The sequence below is a fragment of the Teleopsis dalmanni genome, chromosome X (assembly GCF_002237135.1).
Source record: "Teleopsis dalmanni isolate 2A chromosome X, ASM223713v2, whole genome shotgun sequence".
NCBI lineage: Eukaryota > Metazoa > Arthropoda > Insecta > Diptera > Diopsidae > Teleopsis > Teleopsis dalmanni.
Window position 1 is genome coordinate 41,200,267 of NC_051848.1, and position 14,955 is coordinate 41,215,221.

General features: G+C 33.0%; 1 protein-coding gene across 1 annotated transcript; it reads right to left on the bottom strand.

Annotated features, from left to right (window-relative positions):
• Positions 1-7,215: 7,215 nt before the first annotated feature.
• On the bottom strand, positions 7,216-14,743 carry LOC119688335. The gene is made up of 4 exons (XM_038103013.1): positions 14,404-14,743; positions 13,051-14,313; positions 9,653-12,975; positions 7,216-7,254 (listed from the first exon to the last, which is right to left on the bottom strand). The coding sequence occupies exons 1-4, from the start codon at positions 14,741-14,743 to the stop codon at positions 7,216-7,218; spliced, it is 4,965 nt and encodes a 1,654-aa protein (XP_037958941.1).
• Positions 14,744-14,955: the final 212 nt, after the last annotated feature.

Sequence of the window (14,955 nt, forward strand, 5' to 3'; positions counted from 1 at the left end):
AAATAAAAAATTAAAAAATTTGTTCCTAAACTAATACAAATAGAGTATGTGAGGTTTTGTCTACATAATTATATATATACAATGACTTGCTATTATGCTTTCAACATTCGAGTATCTTAAGTAAATAAAAATCACATTGAACTTGCGTCAAGAAATCAGCAGATTCGATATGAATTTTACTAAAGTAAAACTGAAAAATAATAAATCTTTATTCATCAAAAAAAAATAATGTTGAACTTGAGCTCTGGAACATAATAATTAGAATGATTCAAGCATTTTAAGAGTGGATTAGTCATGTGATTTAAGGAATGATAAAAATTTTTAAACTGACACTTAAGCTTCTATCTTAATATAATTTTTATAATCTCTTGAATTTAACTTTTGGATAAGTAATATTTTTCAATAGAGTGCATGTCTTAGCACTATATTAAATTGATTTTTAACGTCAGTTTTGGCGGAAGAAGCTAAATTCTTGTATTCAATAGAAAGGTTTTTATCAAACAGTAGTGAAATTGCAACAACAAAAATTTTAAAAGGAGTTGAATAGCAAGTAAAAGACAAAAACAAAAATTTAGTTAATTTATTGAAATTTGGCTGATCAAACAACGCTGTTTCGAGTATTGCCAAGTACTCATCATCAGTGGTCTTACGAAATATTCGAATTTATTATAAATTAGTTAAATAAAAATTAGTTTTAATTATAAATTAAATTGAAAATAGCCATCATCAGTGGTTTTGGAAGTATTTTTTGTACCTAATTATTCGTGAATGATTTTTTGTGAGACTACAAGTATCAAGGGTTAAAATCGTATCTGCCAAATTCGAAGCTCAGAGTCAGTGTTCATTAGCAAACTGAACCAAATACGTACTTGATGTGTTGGTTTTTTCTTTTTTTTTTTGAGTCTATTTGAGATTATATCCATATAATAATGTTTTTTTTTTATAATTTGAAAAATGTTTCTATGTCAATTTTTTAGTCTTTAGTGTAATAATTATGCATTTCTAGGTCTAAGTATTGTTCTAAATGCTATTTTAATCCTAAAAATTTTAAATCCTAACAAAAAAATTGACAAAGCACTGCTTGTATCTGCGAGATAAGAGAAACAATGAAATAATTTATTGACTAGAGTACTCTACTAGTAAGTCTTTTCTTTAAGAGAACTTTTTGTCCATAAACCTGTTTCTGTGGATCGTTAATAGATTGTCGTATATACCACTTATTCTAATTCGAATTATTTTTAGTAAAAAATAGTGTACATTAGATATTTTATAAATATAAGAAATAAATTTAAGACAAACTAATATTAAAACTCCATCCTACTGCTTTTTGCCTGCTCCAGCACTATTACTTTTTCGTTTATTAATAAAATGAACATAGCAAAATGATTTCAGACTAATAGCAAATGATTTATTTTTTATTACTTTCCTAACATTAGATTAGGTAAAAATATCCCTCTCATGTTGACCCACAAGACTAATACAAAAGACTATGTTAGCTTAGCGCAATGTTCCGATTAAATGAGCGCGTGCACTGAATGCAGCTAATGGCGGTGCTTTGAAGTTGTGAGCTGCAAGGGCTTTTAATGATAGTTAATGTCCTCAATGTGAAGCGAGTGTATCAACTATTGCATTTTATAGAGTCTATATCTGAATTTGATTAGGAGGACATTACTCTGCTTTGTGTACTCAAGTATTGTCAACGGCATACGGTTAACCGCCTAATAGAGATAAACGAACGCAAAGGTTGAGCAAAGCGCGATAACAGCAATGAACCAGAAGGACATGCATTGCAATGACTATTAATAAGGTGTGGTATCCACATTGTACCAACTCCTAATATCAAATTAATGGTTTAATTAATTGCTTTAAATGTTTCTTTTTTTCCTGGTGTTCTGTTTAAAAATTTTATAACAATGCGTTAATTGGATACTCCATGCAATGACTTTGTGGTAGAGACTTCGTGGTTTTGAAATAAGTTTTTATGGACTTATTAACTTTGCTTTAGTTTATATGTTGTCTAGTAATATACATAGAAAAATTAAAATTTTTAAGAAGTAATAATATAAATACAAAATGCATAAACGCTCAAATATATAATATATTCAATTAGGATATCGATTCAGAGAAGTCTTCGCATATAAGCTAATCATACCGACTACTTAACATATACTGTTAGTAAATTTTATATATAAAATTATATACTTTTGAGTACATATAACAAAAATAGACTTTACAACTTTTTCTCTATTTGAATACCTTAACTAATTTGTATTTTTTATATAATCATTATACATCCATTACTGTCTGTTATTGAAGATAGAACTTTTAAAATTTTTCCTTAATCTAATATGTCAATGTCCAATTGCTTTTATTTAATATAATAATCAACTCAGATGAATTTTGAAATACTTTTTATTTCCCGTTCTCTGCAATTGAATATTATTTTGATACACCACATAAAACTATTTTGACTTCATTACTTCATCGATATGACAGCTATTTTGGTTTTTCCTGTCAAAAGTGTGTTAATTTTTTAGGGTCTTGAAGTTATTTACATCTAAATTCTTAAACCACTCAGAAAGTTCAAAGTCTCTACTAGGTATGAATGAAATCCTTAAACTGTCCTTATATAATATATATAAATCGGGCGTAGACGTTTTTTGTTTGTCATATAAATGAGCCTTTTAAAGGTTTTATATTTTAACAAACAGTATCTATAAGATGCCTACAGTACTTACACTTGATCAAACTATCCACTTTCATAACATTTCTATATCTTTATTTATGGTATATAGAATATATTAAAAGTAATAATTTCTTTGTCTTCTTATTTTTATTTTCAAAATTATGGAGAAAATACTTAACCTAATGAAGAATTATCAAAATGTTTTGACATTCCTAAAAGAAAATAGATCCAAACCTTAAAAAATGGCTGATGTAATTATACCAAGGCTAAGGAAGACATTTCTCTTGAAAGAAAAACCTTGTCATCTTGAATGTTTATTAACAATACAGGAGCAAACTTTCATCGACAAAATTGACTACGTTGTGACAAGGGACGTTGTTATATAAATTCAACAAGAATTTGAATAATAGTTTTTCTATTAAAAAAAGAATTTACTGTTAAAACCGTTTAATATAAATCTCGTACGTTATTTTCTTGGACCCATGTTTCTATAGTTTCAAAACAGATTATGATATCGATGCAGATAGATTTTTGAAGACAATAAACATTATAAAGTTTTTACGGTTTCTGAACTCACCCAAGGTCTTTCCTGCGAGTGGTATGTAAGATACTAAATGCAAACCATCCATATGAAATCAATATCTTTCTGTATCAGATAGCTAAACTATAGTTCAGGCTCTGAAATCAACCGTCACAACATCTTATTTAGTAAAACAAGTTTACTTAACTACTTTAAATAAACTGCACAATGTTTCTCTGATCTGGGTCCTGGGATGTCGTAACATTAAGACAAATGAAAAGCAAATAAGATGAGAGAAACTATTAAGAAGAGAATTCGCGAAAGTCGATTCTGACGCTACAAAATGTGGTTTAAGGAAGCATTGAAATTAAATATCTACAAGTAGCAGACGGTAGATGGAAGAGTCTGTATTACGTATTACAAACTGTAATACGTCTACTATAAGATATTATGACCTGGGCACAATCTTAAGTAAACATTATCGTTGTCATTGAACAGACGGCAGTTATATATGGATTTTGACGTATTCCGGAAATCTGTCATAATATACATTATCATAGCTAAAACTAGTCAAAAAGAAATGGAAACTAATTTTTTGCATTCGCTCTGCTCTTTAGCATTATAGAGCAATCAGCCTAGGTTAACTACGTTTCAATTAACTTAGTGAATTAGTGAAAGTTAACTTGATTGTCTTGCATGGGATCCTAAGCCGAACGGATTTGATTTAATGTAGTTATCTACATAAATAACCTATCAAACAGTTAGTTACGGGAATACTGTATTAAAACAATTCTAAAACACTAATTGATTCACGGACGGAGTCAACGCTTGACACGACCAACCAAGCCCTAGAAGCAACTATGCGAGAATTAAATTATTATGACTCAAATTAATTAAATAAGTAAAAATAAAATTTTGTTATTATATTCTTATTATATATAAGGGATGCAAATTTTAAATAGAGTTTTGATGCCACAGTTTAAAATATTGTCTGTTTGTTTAATCGGAAACTTTTTGGACTGCTCTAGTATGAGAATATTATTACCAAATTTTATGGAATATATTGATAAATTATTATTATTTATATTTTAAATATAAATAATAAATAATATAAATATAATAAATATTTTATATTGATAAATGTTAACATATTTTGATTAATCTATAAGAAAGAGTTTAAGTTTCGACAGAACTATATATAATTATTTTTTTTAATTTGAATTTATTTTATGGAATAACGCGATGATCAATATTTTTCAACAATCCTTAAATGTTGAAACTTTTTTAATTTCTTATTTAAGTTTCTTTGCTGCTGTCCATATATGGATGAGTATAAGTATGGATGGTGATAAATCATATATACGATGAGTAATGTGCAAGCAAAGGGGTTTCGTTTTTAATATTTTTTCTCTATTTTGTTAAGTGATTATTTATAAAAAAAAAAAAAATATCTTTTTTATTTTGATAGTTTTCATTCCAATAAAATCTAAGCAAAATCATCGCTTTTCATGTCCTAAGGAGTTGAAAACCTCAATCTGAGTATTTATTAGTTCAAATGAAAGCATAGTCAAACTGATTGCGAGTTACTCATGAAATAATAAATCTTTTTGGCAATTGCAAGTTTTATTGCCTCATTTTCCAGAACACCTTCTCCACCCACTGAGTGGGTTCAACGTCAACGCGCTACAATGGCACATTTCATATATTTTACACGTTTAGTTTGAAATTGTCTCTTCCGTATGGATTGTTATAAATGTTATTATTTATATTAAATTCTTTGAAAATTTTTACCCCACTTACATCTTACTCTTTTCGCTTACTTTGTGGTATCTACTCCCTTATGCGCAGTTTCCTTGGGATGCGATTTGAAACTTTTCTATTTCCGATGCAATTTTTCGTATAATTTTTTGTGTTTATATATTTACTGAGAGCTAGAGTAGAAAGGGAAAACTGCACACAGTCTTTCATTTTGACAGTGAAATAGATGCTATCAAGAAAAATGAAATTCATGCATTTTTTTCTTAAACTTGAACTTTCTTTCCAAGAAAAGTTGAGCACTACAATTCGGAATTCGGAATCTTTAAATTCCTTTTTTTAGTTTTCGTTGGGTTGCTTAACTTGAGGACTTTATTTCCAACAAAATTATGGTCTTTTGAATGTATGGTATGTACTCTATGAATGTAAGTAAATTAATTTTGATAAAGTTTGCTGTTAGATATTTAATTCCATTTAGAATTAATATTATTTAGAATTATTAAAAGTCAAAGCTATTAGAACCACTTGATTTTTCGGGTAGTTCGAAAACATCAGTTTTCTGATGTTTTTATGGGTGGTATTAGTTTTGCTCGTCTAGAACGCATCAATTAAGCTGGGACGACTACTCCTGAAATTGGTTACCCATCTTTTTATGTTACCTCCGATATAACTGTCATCGAGTAAACTTAATTTTTAAGTAATTCGAATTTAATTTGCAATAAAGTATCATTTTTTATACAATAAATTTTCAATACAACACGGTATGTATTTATTTTTCCTTTTCATAACCTGATGACTTTATTATTATTATTATTAAAAGAGTAGACGTGAAAATTGCCCAACAGCCGGTACTGCGGCCAGAAGAGACCTATTGTACCAGTTTCAGTATTGATTAAACAAAGCCCCTTAAAGCTTTGTGAATAAAGTCTAGAACTTAATCTAGAGAAGAGTTCTTAATCTGTTCTGGTGACAGAAGTTCTTTATGAAACAGGTTTCTTCTGTGCGTTATTAAAGCTAGACAGTCACAAAGAATGTGCATGGTCGTTTCCTCATCTTCGAGGCATAATCTGCATTCCGAGTTAGCAGATAATTGTAGTTTATGAAGGTGATATTTCAGGCCATTACATTTTGAGAATTTAAGAATGTCTTTGTAGGAGTACGGTGTTATCAGTGCTTTGCTTTGTCTGAGTCCTGGAAAGTTTACCCAGTACTCCAGCCTGATGACTTTAATCTGATAAATAATACATATTATTAAAAATCCGTTTTAATAAATTAGATTAATGATTAGTGCAAAATAATAGTATTTTAGATGAAGGTTTACTTTTTAGACACAATTAATAAAAATTACTTATCAAAGTTTTTTTTTTTTTATTTACCAATATATCTTTATTGAATCGTTTTAAATTAAAGCCTAATAATAAGTTTTGGGATCTTATAGACTAATAACATTATATTTCAAATTAAATATATTATAAAAACATACTATAATGAAATATATAATCATTTGTAAATTATTTTAAGGGGCCTCTGAATAAGTAGCCAGGGCTTATTTATCAGATATCACGGCATATAAGTTGTATTAATCAGGGTGATCTTTAGGAAAGCAGGATGGCGGGTCTATCATTCCATTTCAGTCTAGAGAATGTTGTCATATTAGCAAGAGGTCTAGCCAGCGAATTCACATGATTTTTAAGATTTAAAATATATTTCAGCCTTATTCTCTCGACTCTACTTTAACCATCGGAACTCTCAAATCGAAATGTATGTTCTCATTTCTAATATACCAGGGTAAATTAGTAAAACCCTACTATTTAAATATTTATAAAGTGCACTTACTTATAACCTCAGACCTTAAATTATTATATTAAATATCGTTTAATTTTACTTTATTATCTGTTTTCATCTTAATAATTTTTCTTTCGATTTCCATTAATGTAAGTGTTTGTACTTAAGTGATACTTAGTTATGAAAGTGTTAAGGATATCACATTATGGTTTATTTTCAATACAATGAGTTGTGTAAAAGGACCTTTTACTATCGAAACATTTTTGAAATTTTCTTGATAAACACTTTACTCAAAAGCTACTTTAACTAACAATAAAAAACACATTAAATGATAAGTGAAATTGAAAAGATTCTCATGTATTTTGTTCTTCAGATTTGTATAATGTATTGATTTTAATAAAATATATTTTAGAATATTTTTATTAAACGAAAGTTAAACTATTTGTTCGATTAGTGCAGTTTTATTTGATTAACCTTTAACCACAGATAACATATCAATGCCTACAATCTACAGGCATTGGAAATTATTTATATAAAATTATTTGTAACGTTGTAATCGGAATTACTAATACAATATTTAATCAAACAAGGAGTAAAATAAATATATAATAGTTTTACTTTAGTTAAAGTATTTATTTATTCAAATATTTCCATAAAATACAACTATCTCATACTAATAATTACGAGTATAAGTATCTAAGTAGAAAAGTCCAAAATTATCCTAAAGCACATAAATCTCTTGAACCATAAAAAAACTTCTAACCACAGTATATAATATATTCTATCTAAATAAAATAAGATAGAATATTGATTTTAATGAGTTCGTAACAAATTCAAAAAAAAAAATTTAAAATATGATCCAATATCTCCCTTTTAACTTTCAGTAATTCCAGAACTTAAACAAAACTCACCATCTTTCAAATTCTGTTATGTCAGATAGGTCTATATATGTAGTAACATATGTTAAAATGGGGCGCTTCGGAATGGTGCATATTTATAGGAAACTGGAAGAATAATTATTATAGTGGCAATGTTTTACGTTTAGTATTTAGTATCAATTAAAATTATAACTGTAAATAAACTAATTTGACACTAAGCCTTTAGCATATAGAACAGAATGAGTGAACAGGCTATCAGAGTGTACGCAAGTCGCTTTCTTTATTTATATAAATTATATATTATTTTTTTATAATATAAATTCTCTTTTTATTTTGAAAGCATATAGTCTTCTTAAACTAATTTACACATATCTAACAGTAAAGAAAGAGTGTATTATTTCAATGTCTTCAAAAAAAAAAAAAATGTGTCAAACTAAAACAGATCAGCAACATAGAAATTAGTAGTATAGGCTGGGAGAAGGCCTATACTGACAAAGTTTTTCATAGTTCACATAATTAATACCAATAATCGCTAGATGAATTTGTCAAGGCGAGAACTTACTACAAAATATTGAAAAGTGACTATTTTTGATTTCCGCTAGTGGAAACACTTTTATGCTTTACAGTAGCATTTTTTTAGGACATAAATTCTATATAAAGAAACTTTTACATTAAACAAATTGTGCTCCGAATTATTTTAATAAATTGTATTCCCATTAATAGATTTGCATGGTGAAAATGTTAACGTCCATAATTTGCTGTGAGATATAGTTGTAATTTACGAACTGCTGTAGAAAGCATTTTATGTGTAGTATACCCATATATGTATACATATTGTTACGAATTTGTCTTTTGAAATTCGATCTAGATTCTTTCGTTCGTCTCACTGAATTGTCAATAATTCCACAAATGCTAAAAATAACCGCTCCAGTTTATTTGTTGATAACTCCGCCTATTTTATTGTGCATCCACGCTATTATCTCGTAAAAAATAACTGAAACTATAGCTCGAACTCAAATCTACGAACTCAAACTACCAACTAACTAACTAAACTTCTATTTCCGAAAGAACCCAGTATAAATACTTTTGTGCTTTATAGTAGCATTTTTTTATTCATAAAATCTGAATAAGGAAACTTTTACATTGAACAAATTGTTCTTCGAATTATATTAATGAATTGTATTCCCATTAATGGATTTGCATGGTGAAAATGCTAACATCCATTATTTACTGTGGAATCATAATTTACATCTCAAATATCAAATATGTCAAACATATTGTCGATTGCCCTCAACGAAAAACAGTCATAAACTAATTATTGTAGACTATAATGCATCATTATACGATAAATTGATTATAGCTGCTACCAACAAAAATATTTCATTTAAATTCGACAAATATTATTACTGTAAATTATAAGCGTTTTTATAATTGGGTTTTATGATCTTTATTTCAATTTCTTTAACACAATGTAAATTATAAACGTTTTTATAATTGGGTTTTGATTTCATTTAGTTTATACAATTGAACTTATACAATTTCGGTTATTGATTGTTTAATCACTTTTTTATGTGCACCCGTGTGTTGACACGTTCGCGATCGAAAAACAAGAGACAGAATCAAACCAACGGAGTTTACTTGTAGCCAAAAAATATAACAATAAAATTTGCTCATCTCGAGCGCAAAAAACAAAAGGCAATAAAACAAGACTTAGAACCGTTGGTTTGATTACATCTTATACAGGGTTAGTTAGATAAATTAATTAACCATATATTAACCATATAAAATATTATATATATATATGAATTATATAATATATTAATTATAATAATTTAATTATACAATATGATTTACAATAGATTAAAATATAATAAATTATAATATATAAATCATATAACACATCAATTAATAATTCTACAGAATCCTACAATATTAACAATTTGACTTTAACCGCTCTAACATCCCGCCCCCCTTGAAAGGATTTTCAATTGGTAATAGTGCGAGTTTGTGGATTGGACGGCGTATTACTCCTTTTGGGGTTTGCACATCAACAACACGAACCAAATTATCTGGACCCCTGATGCAATGCACGATTCGGCCCATCAACCAGCGTAGTGGAGGCATATTGTCTTCATGGATTAGAACCAGAGCCCCCTCGGTGATGTTAGATTGTTCTTCTGTCCATTTGGTGCGTATCTGCAGCTCATTCAGATAGTCTCTAGACCATCTGCGCCAGAAGTGATGTTTGACTGCGGTTATACGAGACCATTTATCAATTAATGAAGCAGCTTCATACTGAGGACTTGGTTCAGATAAAGTTTTGAGCGGCCCACCGATAAGAAAATGTGCCGGCGTTAGCGCTTCGTAATCGCTCGGGTCACAAGAATGAGGTGTGATTGGTCGCGAATTTAAGATGGCTTCGATTTCAATCAGTGCTGTTCCAAGCTCCTCAAAGGTGAATCGAGTATTTGATAGTGTTCGATACAGATGGCCTTTCGCACTTTTTACAGCCGCTTCCCATAGACCTCCAAAGTGAGGTGCTCGGGGCGGTATAAAATTGAAATTTTTGAATTGGTTGCTGCAAAAGGTGTGCAGCATCACTTGATTAGACTTCTCGAAAAACATCCTTTTTAACTCTGCTAGTTTGTTGTTAGCCCCAACGAAGTTTGTGGCGTTATCGCAATAGATGTCTGATGGTAACCCTCGTCTACCGATTAACCTTTTCAGTGCTGCAATAAATGCCTCCGTAGATAAGTCTGACACGTCTAGATGAGCTGCCTTTGTAGACAAACAAACGAACACGGCTATATAGGTCTTATATGGAACCCGTCCCCGAATTCGGAGATACGTTAATATCGGACCGCAAAAATCTACCGCAGTACGCGCGAAAGGACGACTTGGAGTGAGGCGTTCGATTGGGAGATTACCCATCATTTGATTAAGTAGTTTGGGTTTATAACGCACGCAGTGAATACACGAGTGCACGACTCGGCGTGCAATTTCTCGAATATTAATTATCCAGAAGTTTAGTCGAGTAAGGGCAATTAGTGCCTTTGCGCCTGCATGATAGTTGCACAAGTGTACATGCCGAACATAAAGTTCCACAAAATAACAGCCCTTCGGCAACAAAATAGGGTGACGTTGGCCTACTGAGATGTCACTCAGCTCGAGGCGACCTCCCACCTTTAGTAATTGATAACCGAATACATTGTCCAGGAAGGGATTTAGATGCTTTAATGTACCTTCGGCTGGGTTCCCTCGTTGTAGGCGTTGTATATCAATTTCGAAGAATTGCTGTTGGATGACCCAAATAATACAGTGCAATGCCTTTTGTAGCTGAATAGGTTGGAGGGTACATTCTCCGTTCTTCAATTTATTCTTGGTTACATGATAAAAACGCTGTACCTGCGCTATTACTCGTAGCATCTTAGTGTATGAACTATATCTTGACAATACCTGTAATACGTAGTTGTCTTCATTTGTGTTAATGAATACAACCTTCCGCGTCTCTTTATTGACTTCTTCCATATCCAGGTTGTGACATTTCAAATGCGGCCAGTATTTATCAGCGAGTAACAAAAATTCCGGCCCCGTAAACCAACAAGACTCTGATAATTGGCGGATGTTACAGCCGCGCGACACAACATCTGCCGGGTTGGATTGGGTAGGAACGTGTCTCCATTGCCCATTTGCGGTAATATCTTGAATTTCCGCTACTCGATTGCCAACGAATGCAGACAGGGTTGATGAGTGCTGCTTCAACCAATGTAATACAATCTGTGAATCAGTCCAAAAAAACGTTTCACCCTTAAATTGCGCAAATATTGGTTGGACCTTCTGATACAGTTTGGCAAGAAGTAAGGCACCACAGAGTTCTAGTTTAGGTAGCGACTTCCGCTTTATAGGTGCCACACGGGATTTTGCAGTGAATAGCCTGACCGTCACCTTACCTGATGTGTTTTGTGATCGGAGAAATATACAGCAACCATATGCGCGTATTGAAGCGTCACAGAAACCGTGTACATCAACCTGTTGATAGTTTATGGATAGGCAGTATCTCGGCACCTTAACCGATGAAAGCGTTGTAAGATCTTGAATAAATGTTTTCCAAGCTGAGTGAAGATTTTGAGGGACTGACTCGTCCCAGTCCACACGCAAAAGCCACAATTCTTGCATCATAATTTTGGCTACGAGTATGATCGGTGCTAGTAATCCAAGCGGGTCGAATAATGAAGACGCAAGGGATAAGATGGTGCGTTTTGTTACAATATGACCTGGTTGTGCATTGAACGAAAATAGGAAAACATCTTGCATTTGGTGCCACTTGATGCCTAGAGCGCTGGTGACGGTATCTGTATCAAGATTCAAACTCTTTGTTGTAGTATCGCTGATGAAGTCATGATGGTTTGAATGCCATTTGTCAAGATCGAAGCAACCCTTCTGTAGAATGGCCGTTAACTGATGTCTGATATTGGTGAGTTGATCAATGGAATCTGCTCCACCTAAGAAGTCGTCGACAAAAAACGATGATTTAATGAGTGCAGCGCCTATTGGGTATTGTGTTTCAAATTTGTCCGCCAAATACTGCAAACTCCTGGTTGCTAGGAAAGGTGCTGATGCAGTACCATAAGTGACTGTATTCAACTCGTAAGTACTAACAGGATCGGACTCCGTATCTCGCCAAAAAATATATTGGAATTTTCGATCTGGTTCATCTATCAGTATCTGTCGGTACATCTTAACAATGTCAGCCGTCAAGGCATATCGGTGCAAACGAAATTGAAGTAGCAACAAATATAACTCCGGCTGAATTGTCGGGCCGACCAGTAGAATATCATTTAATGAACGTTGCGAAGTTGTTGGACATGACGCATCAAAAACCACCCTCAGCTTGGTCGAAGTGCTCGACGGTTTTAAAACACAGTGATGAGGGATATAATAATGTGGTTCGTTGGTTTTCGGAGTCTCAACACGCGTCATGTGTCCGAGCTCTCGATATTGTTTCATGAATTCTTGATAGTCTTGCTTCAGTGCACGATTAGATGACAATCGCCGTTCTACAGAACAAAAACGGCGTAAGGCGATATTGTGTGTCAAACCAAGACAATCTGGCGAATCTTTGAATGGTAACCGAACGACAATTCTTCCCATCGCATTTTGGTGGACCGTTTCACGATATAATGACTCACACGCAACATGTGCTGGTGACCATGACTTTGAAGCCGGTTGCACTTCCTCTATCTTCCACATCATTTCTAATTGATCGGAGACTGTATCTTCAACTGATAATAGGCATTTTGCTGCTGGTGATGCAAATGGCTGACCCTTGTACTTGCCAGATACAATCCATCCTAATAGTGTTTTTTGAAGTACTGGAAGATTTTCACCTAGTTTGATTTGACCGACAGACAAAATATCAAAGAAACTTTCAGCTCCAAGCAAGAGATCAACGCGCTTGGATTTAAAGAATTGCTCATCGGCGAGAGGTGTATTTGGTGGAACCTTCCACGACGATATATCGATTTCAGAACTTGGTTGATATGCGATGTGATTCGTAATACCAAAGTTTAAAGCAAGTTCAAGATTTGAATGACGAGATTTGATTGATGTGAGCGTCTGATACTTTATGTTGGTCAACGAACTACCAATACTGGAAACATGCAACCGATGTTTATGTTTTGCTAAACTAAGCTTCTTTGAAAACTCCTCCGTTATGAAGTTGACCTGAGAGCATGAATCAAGTAAGGCTCTACCCACTTGATAACTTCCCGATGAATCCTTCACTAAAACCAATGCAGTGGCTAGAATTATTTGCTCGGCCGATGACATATTAAGATGGGAATGGCTGGCAACGTTGTCGTTGGGCATAGCAGCGTGTTCTGTGCGTCGTGATGATCCCGCGCTCTTAATATTCGTTGGCAATTGCGAATGATGCAAGAGAGTGTGATGTGGCTTTGCGCAAACCTTACATTTAAACGTTGATGTGCAATTAACCACATGATGGCGTGGCGATAAGCAGTTTATGCAGAGTTTTAGGCTCTTCACCTTTTCAAACCTTTGAACCACCTCCAGTGCCTTAAAACGATGACAATTCTGTATTAGGTGTTCATTGCTAGAACAAAATGAGCAAGAATTGCTAGATGTAGATGCAACAAATGCGTATTGTTTTGAGCGTCTGTTAGTCTTGGAGTTAAGACTATTAGGTTTACGTTGTGATGATGACTGATTGCCGTTTCCACTGTCAAGTGATTCGAGAAACTGGCAATGTCTATCCAACAATTTTGAGCAATCTTCCCAACTGGGTAATGTGTCAAAGTTACGCGATTCATTCCATTTCCTACGTGTAATTGCGTCCGTTTTTTGCATGATTAGCGAGATAAGTAGAGCCTCACATATTTGTTTCTCTGTACCTAGCGAACAGAGTGAACCATACAAAGCGGATGCATTGTTTACCAGACTACGGAGTTGTTGGCTTGACTGACCCGATACTGCTGGTAGATCAAATAGTGTCGCGATATTTTCGGCGAAGATTAGGCTATTATTGTCATAGCGCGATTTAAGCCTATCCAGAGCCTTTGGATAGTTTTCATTCGAAATAGGAAATGCCTGTACTGTCTCTAGAGCTTGACCAGTAAGGCAGTTCAGTAAGTGATTAAATTTTTCAATATTTGTGAGGTATATTTCGCGATCTATGATTTGGAGAAACGAATTAATAAAATTGTTATAATCCGAGTACTTACCACTGAATGTAGGTAATTTTAACAGTGGTAATTTTTTACTTGAGGTGGGCATCATTGCTGTTACGTCTAGCACTGATGCATTGTGGGCCTCTTCCTGCAGTTGAGACATGATTAATACTTTGGTGGAAACGTATAGGTCTTCTAATTCATCTCTAGCTGAGTCAGTTGCATCTAATTTCTCGATCAACGTCTGAAAAGCTAAGATTTGTTTAAAATATGATTCTAAAATACCTAGTCGACATTTCAGTTCTGGTTGTGAGAGCGAATTACTCTTTCCTTTGACGAACGCCTTGATTCTTGAAATACTCGCTTTCGTCGAGGCTCGCTGTTGTTTTAGTTCTGACAGTTCTGCCGTAGTGGTTGGCTCTGCCGTTGCCATTGAAACAGTTGTAGATACTTGAGAACAGCAAAGGATTTGACGAAGTCGAAAAGTCACAATAGCAACAGTGAGCTTTCCGAAATTGAACTGCTCTTACGGTGGTTGTTGTCAGACGCGACGTTGACGAACCCGCACACTTACTGATTGGAAGCAAATATTAACCAGTAATCAACAAGTAAGTTAACTTGTTGTTGTTGTTGTAATTGTTCAGC